The sequence below is a fragment of the Harmonia axyridis genome, chromosome 1 (genome assembly GCF_914767665.1).
Source record: "Harmonia axyridis chromosome 1, icHarAxyr1.1, whole genome shotgun sequence".
In the NCBI taxonomy this organism is placed as follows: Eukaryota; Metazoa; Arthropoda; class Insecta; order Coleoptera; family Coccinellidae; genus Harmonia; species Harmonia axyridis.
Genome location: NC_059501.1, coordinates 80,680,329 through 80,687,966, shown reverse-complemented (window position 1 = coordinate 80,687,966; position 7,638 = coordinate 80,680,329). Strand labels below are relative to the sequence as shown.

General features: G+C 32.2%; 1 protein-coding gene across 2 annotated transcripts in view; it reads right to left on the bottom strand.

The window, feature by feature from the left end:
• Window positions 1-7,638, bottom strand: part of LOC123671082 (calbindin-32) — a 151,009-nt gene continuing 143,371 nt past the window's right edge. Inside the window, exons 10-14 of one of the 2 annotated variants that reach the window (XM_045604746.1) lie at window positions 5,592-5,637; window positions 4,314-4,325; window positions 3,553-3,609; window positions 3,420-3,491; window positions 1-2,959 (exon numbers count right to left, since the gene is read on the bottom strand). In XM_045604746.1, the coding sequence (XP_045460702.1) occupies window positions 2,810-2,959; window positions 3,420-3,491; window positions 3,553-3,609; window positions 4,314-4,325; window positions 5,592-5,637 (337 nt within the window). In that variant the 3' untranslated portion in view covers window positions 1-2,809. The remainder of the gene's footprint in view (window positions 2,960-3,419; window positions 3,492-3,552; window positions 3,610-4,313; window positions 4,326-5,591; window positions 5,638-7,638) is intronic. The other variant, XM_045604747.1, reaches the window with a different exon arrangement.

Sequence of the window (7,638 nt, the reverse complement as noted above, 5' to 3'; positions counted from 1 at the left end):
TTGGGAAGAAATTTTTATTGAACTTATGAATTCAGTAACATGACACTCAAAGAAGGGTGTAAAAAGGTATGTAAAAACTAGCTGATACGTCAAATTATCACGTTTACACTTTAGCGTTTTATTTTAGACTAAATTGATTTATCGCACCTATTCCTGTACCAGTATAGGTACATTCAACATGCCTGATGTGTTCACTTGAACACATTGAAATTACAAAATAACAAATGACGGAATATTCAACCACAATATAATATGGTAAAAATGATGAACAATGTGTGAATTAACAAAATTTCGATGATCTGCTATAATTAAAATTTATGAAATTGTCTTTCTATAAGTAGTGATAATGCACATATAAGGACAGATACGTTATTTTATAGAACACTTATAACAAAGTTTTTTCGAGCTGAGAACGGCCTAGTTTTCTAGTAGGTACAGAGCGAGTTGCAAATTATAATTGATTGCAAGATTTTTTAGATGTACACAATGATGATAGTAAGTTATAACTGCAAAGAACATTTCAAAGGCTACTTAGTTGAAAATCTACAGTATAATCCATATCAATTTGGAAATATTCACAATCAGTTCGATTAGGAAAAATGTGCGTAAAGTTATTATAATTGATGTAACACAATATCAATAGATACAGGGTGTCTCAAAGTAGACGTAACAAACAAGATAATAACATCAATGAAATTAATGAAGAATTTTGCTGAGAACTGTTATCATTTTTGAGATACAGGGTGGTCAAATTGAAAAAAAAACTTTTTCCAATAATTCCCAACGGTGTCGAAGTGTGAGAATTTATGCGATCCGATTTGGGTAATTCATTATCATCCGTTTCAAATTAACGGGATTTTTATTGATTTTGAAACAAAAATCAGATTATAGCAGCCATTTAAAATGACAACCATTGATTTCGATACAAGAAATTGTACTTCGCGAATTGTTCTCGAATACTTCAAAAATTTTTTTCATTGTATTGTATTTTAATTTGTAGGATATTTGTTCTTATTTTCGTTAGTACATACTATCTAACTTACCAGTTTGTTACGCCTTATCTAGGACACCATGTATAGTAAGTCCTCAAACTACTAATATTTTAAGATCACATGATTGAATTTACGATTTTCTCAATGAGTCAGTTCTGTAGAGGTCAGTAAAGGATTACCATTCATCTCATCCCAACGACTGGGCCAAATTATCACAAAATCATTTCGAACCAACGTCAATGATCAATATAAAATTTTCGAAGTTTAAATTCACGATAAAATCTATATAGATATATAAATATTATTTCAAGATTCAATTATACCTACGATATATAGATAGATGATTGTGCAGAAAGTTCAGAAGCGTGCAAAAACTAACGCATCAGAGTTTTTGCTTTTTTTAACATGACATCGATCGAAGAAGTGATTTGAAAGAGTCAAAGGGCCTTTTCAAGTACCGGTCACTTGTCAATTAGAACTGTCAGATCGTCAGTTTTTTCTTGACTACTCACTCTGCGATGTTCTTCAGTTTGAGATCTTCAGTCAGGATCGGCCGATCAGATAGACAGTCCCAAGTTTTCGCTAGACTTTTTTTTAATTCTTCACTTTTGGGAGATACAAGCTTTGAACTGAACGTGTGTAGTCAAATTCACGATCGTCAGACCTCGATCTTTCGTTTCTATCGTACGATCAAATCGTATTACGTAAAACGCATTTCAAATCTTCATTTTCAATAGTTCTCATCGATCAGAATTGTGAATTTAGACTGCTCTTGCAGTGGCTATCGTCAGGTGCAGATCTTAGAACGTTTGCTAAACAGACATGAGAAGAGAATGATCGTTCGATCTAATCGACAGTTTTTCGAAAGACTCCGAATTATATCCGTTGAAATGGGCATTCTAGTAAAAGAAACGGATGAAATGAAACAAAACTTGATTTCCACATATTTGAATATTAGGAAAGTTTTACGCACTCACTGAAGCTTTGTCAGGTAATTCTACGTTTTAACTGATAACAATATTGTAGGTATCAGTTGATCTCAACAATAAATTTGTGGAATTCAAGAATTGTTTCATTCCGACTTCAAAATTATAGAGTAGATGAATAAATGAGAAAATATTGAAATTCGTTTAATTATAATGGGCACGAGATTTTTGTTTGAGTAACCATTCTTTTACTTTGAAACGACTTTTATTCTTTTTTTTTATAATAAAATTATTGCATGCTGCGGCTCGCACTATTCACTATTCAGTGAAATTTTTAGCATCGAACACCTGACTTTACGATGGACGTCATTTACGATCGTCAGTTCTTGATCTTCAGGTTCAATCGTATCGGGTCAAATCGACAGTTCTGAATCGAAAGGTGGTCGGTACGTGAGTAGGCAACTTTTATAAGAATATTTGTAGGCGATATTTTAAAACGACGAGGATGGAATAATTATGTGAAACAAAACCAACTTTACTGAGACAAGAATATTTTCGGAAAGCAACGGGTCTGATGTACGTAAAATGATATTCTTCGCTGTGATGCTTCATAGAACGCAACTATCGAACGTATATCCACGTATAAAAATAGAAATTCAGTACAAGACGAACTTTTGATGAGAAAAAAAATTATACTCTTGATATGTAACAACGAAAGCTCTACACTTAGATCCTTACATCTAGATAAATTGGTGTCTTGGAACATTCTACTGCAACATGATATCATAATTTTCCTAAACTCTAACATCTCAAAAACAGTGTGTGTATCTTCAGTTAATTCTTGGCAACATTTTTTCGTTAACACAGATTGATTTTTTTTCGGAGTAACTTTTATGCAGATGTATCCTCTTCCTGGTTGTGTTTTGCGATGGCCAAAAGGATCATCGTCAGCTCTTTCTTGTTGATCTTGCCGTCCTTGTTGTAGTCCACACCTCGAAGGATGGTTTCTTCGAAGTCTAACAAATCCTGGGCGTCATAGTCCTGTGAAATACATGCAGAAATATAGATAAAATTTTTTTTTTAGTTATTAATAATGATGAAGAATAACACAAAATGGGGCGTTAATGGTAAATGCGAAAAAAATTGTTTGCAGATAATGAAGGATTTCACAACAGGAACTTTGTTTTTCGATTAGGTCATACTGGAACTGAATGACAGTTTCTTTTAGTAATAGTTTGAGCAATTGTTGAATGAATTCACTTTCGCTAGAAAATTGCACTAAAAAATGATAAAAATTCATGAAATAGCAAATCTGTAAACGTTACATATCTTTGGGACAGCCTATACAGTTCTAACATAATAATAAAATATTAAAATCTCTATTCTCATACCCTAAATTTTGAACATCATTCATTATGTAAATTTCAACAAATTGCTGCTTATAGTACTTGACAGTTAATCAAAAGTTACTCAGAAAAGTTCAATTCCGTGTATACTCTACCTTTTTGACGAGCTCTAGAAGATCCTTGAGGAAACCCCTCAATTCCTCATTTTCTATGGTTCCGTTGTTATCCTGGAAAATGAAATACGTCAATGTCAAATTTTATGAGAACAAATATGGAGCAGAAGCTCACCCGATCGTAGAGGGCGAAAACTCTCTCGATGTCGTCCTTGGTTAATTTTGTGGCACCCTAGATGGGACAGAAAAGAAAATTCAATTAGAGTGATGAATGTTTAGCGTTCGTCGAGATGGTGATTGATGGTTTTTGTCGATGTTTCATTGTTTTTGAGGATGTTGGAAGGTGCTTAAGGTAATTAATGGCATGCAGATCTACAAGAGAATCTACTTCGTTCAATTCTTCTTAGTGATGATGCGAATTTTCTGTTGATTTTTCCAATAACGGTCAAATAGGACCTTAGTCTATTATCAAGAAAAATTTTGGTTAAGAACGAGAACTTAAAAACTAAAAAAACAAATAAAAAGATTCGAAAAAGTGTTTTGAATTTTTATCAATACTTGAGACATATTATTTTTTTGCCCTGATTTTATTCAAGACAAAAATTGTGTATACCTACGTTCACTAGAGTCTATATAAGCCAAAAATAGTAGGTAGTTAGTTTCATAAAGATTTCCTGCGATAATAACCTTTACACGATAACTTATTTGAATTTTATTTGAAAATTTTCATTATAATATTTGCCTCTTAAAAACAACAGGATGATGAAAAATATTATAAAAAAATCATATAAGCTCAATCATACTAAAATGATGAAATTTTTTGCCAATATCCCAACTTTTGAACTCGTATTGATGTGTTTCTCAACGATTCTGTTTATTATTAAAACACATAAAATAACAAACAACAGTAATACAAATACATTTCAAAGTACTTACTTCTATTCCTTCCTATGAAAATGCCACAAAGATAGACATATAAGCCATGCAACATCCATATTATCAATCAAGAATAGAAAAGTAGGGAGAGAATAGCCAAAGAGTAGCACAATAAAAAAATGAAAAACTGTCAATGTTTCATTAGAAGTAGAAACTGTCCACACCTTTCGAAGCTTTTCAATAATATAATTTGGAGAATGATAATTGATTTTTGTTGTTGTTTATTTATTATATGAAGAACAAATTTTTTTTTGCCACTTCACATTTTGAGTTTCGAAATGTGAAACTAATAGAGCCATTTTGCAGAATGAACAAAATAAAAAATTTTTGGAATCAAAGTTTTATAGTTTGGTCTTTGATTAATTCTCAGAATATATTTTATTGAAGTACTTTCGAAACAGACAGTTTTTCAAATCTCTGTGCAAACTTGCATCAAGATCAATAAGAGAGTAGATATCCATTCCTTTATCATATCATTATCTTGTGCTTTGAAATTTGAAAGTGATCGTTAGAAAGAAGATGCAATAGTGTAATCAAGAATAATGAGTTACTTTGTTTTTGGTTTGAAGTTTTCAAATTTGAACTTTTGGAGTTCACTTCTAAATATACCTATCTACAATTTAATTCAGGAGGGCATTTTACATATCTCTCCTAATTTGAAAGTGGATACTTCAGTGGATAAATTTGAATAACATATTACAAATTTATAAATACTCAATCAAGTAATATTTATTATAATATCTATTTCACTCAAATATGGTCAACTTTGGAATATTCCAACATTGATATGTATTATGTAGGTATGTATCGAAAACGAGTTAACTTTTTTGGAATATAAGATTACATATACAGAACAAATAACATGTTTTACCCTTTATAGCCCCTTTAAAAATTATACTTCTGAATGAAATAAAGGTAATAATTTAAGGAAATTTTTGAAGCCAAATAAGTATCATAATGATAATGAATAAAAATAATTTCGAGGAAAAAGCCCAAAAATTATTCAGCTTCTAAGATACCTATGCATTGTTTTCATTAAATTCACAGAATGAACTACATCTATTTTTGATGTAGATAATGAACGTCCTAGAAATTGTGAAACAGAATTATGAAATATGTGTAGAGGGATGTGTATAAAATTTGAATTTTTAGCGTTAATTCTGTTGTTATTTACACACATTCAAAAATTCATTCCTCTGAGTAGAATTATTTTTTGCGTGTAAAGACGAACAATGTGTCGCTATCATATATTTGAAAATTTATTGATATCGCACTCACCTTGAAGACTTGTCTGCAGAGGAAATTTTCTTTTACTGGGAGCAATCTGAAAATTTGAATAAAGAAGTTGAGAGGTTTATAATATAGATTTATTTTCCTCGAAATGACCCTTCATACCCTCAAGGATCACTATTTTATTCAGAAATACGCTGCATATTAGGTTAGGATTAGGGAATCACGATTTGACTTGATATTCAAACTAATTGGCTTGATATTCGAGATATTTAGCTTGAGCTTGACTTGAATACAACTCAAGTTCAAGACACCGCTCACAGATTATCCGTAGAACTCACAGTTTCATGAAAATTTCAACTCGAAATTTGGGAAAAAACAGATTTTTAGATATAATTAATGAAAAAATGGATTGATTGCCCAACTGGAGGCTGTATCGTGATCTATCCAATCGAATATATCAATACAAAGGTACTTCCATGAAGGAACTTTTAATTTCTCTCAATTTTTTTGAGTCTAAGGTATGGAAAATTCAAGAAAAATTTTTCGACAGAAAATTTTCGGGTAAACTCGAAATTCGGCTACTTAGGGATCGTCAATTTCGACACTGCTCACTGATTTTTCGTAGAACTCACAGATTCGAGGAAATTTGAACTCGAAATTTGGGAAAAAACAGTAAAAATTCAATCTCTATCCAAGAATCGATATATCTCCCAAAATATTTATCGCAGACCCCTCAAATGTAATGCTCTTCAGAGATCGAGTTCTGATCTAAAACATAGTGAGGTTTCGAGTTCGTAGCTCATGTAAAGAAGAAGTGTTAGCCTCGAGAAAATTATCAAATGTTTTTCGAAAGTTTCAGATTTTTAAATATAATTCATGGAAAAATGGACCAATTGCACAACTGAAAGCTGTATCGTGATCTTTTCAGTCGAATAAATCAATACAAAGGTACAATATTTCCATGAAGGAACTTTTGATTTCTTTCAACTTTTTTAAGTCTATTAAGGTGAACTTTCCAATCGAATTAATCAATACAAAGGTATTTTTACAAATACCTGAGCTCATTGTATGACATCTACGATCTATTTATTTTAACTAATACTTACCATTACAGCCATATTATGCAAAACGGCGAAAGCAAAGTTGTACACTTAATAGTGAAATTCCTACTTGAAAACTCTTTTTTGTGTAAGGTTATTGAACATAAAAAATAAACCCTGAACAATAGAAGTAAAAATTTCAGAAGGTACCAAACATTATTTTCTCAACTGATTCCAAAGGTTGATCAAAAAAAAAAAAAAATAAACGAAAATTGAACTTGGCAACAATATAAACTCTTAACCAATGACATCGATTCATGTAAAGGGTGTTTTTTTTAGAGCTATAGAACTTTAAATTGCAATAAAACAACGATGGATTATTCGATTGACATGAATTTTATTTATCCGCAAGATAATCTGGTGGAATTACATTTCAAATATGATTTCTGGCATATGACCGCCACGGCTGGCTCGGATGTAGTCCAATCTGGACATCCTATTTTCGATGACTTGTTCCAACATTTGTGGCCGTATATCGGCAATAACACGGCGAATGTTGTCTTCCAAATGGTCAAGGGTTTATGGCTTATCCGCATAGACCAATGACTTTACATAGTCCCACAGAAAGTAGTCTAGCGGTGTTAAATCACAAGATCTTGAAGGCCAATTCACAGGTCCAAAATGTGAAATTAGGCGGTCACCAAACGTGTCTTTCAATCGATCGATTGTGGCACGAGCTGTGTGACATGTTGCGCCGTCTTGTTGGAACCACAGCTCCTGGACATCATGGTTGTTCTATTCAGGAATGAAAAAGTTAGTAATCATGGCTCTATACCGATCACCATTGACTCTAACCTTCTGGCCATCATCGTTTCTGAAGAAGTACGGACCAATGATTCCATCAGCCCATAAAGCGCACCAAACAGTCAGCTTTTCTGGATGTAAAGGTGTTTCGACATACACTTGAGGATTAGCTTCACTCCAAATGCGGCAGTTTTATTTGTTGACGTAGCCATTTAACCAGAAGTGCGCTTCATCGCTAAACATAATAA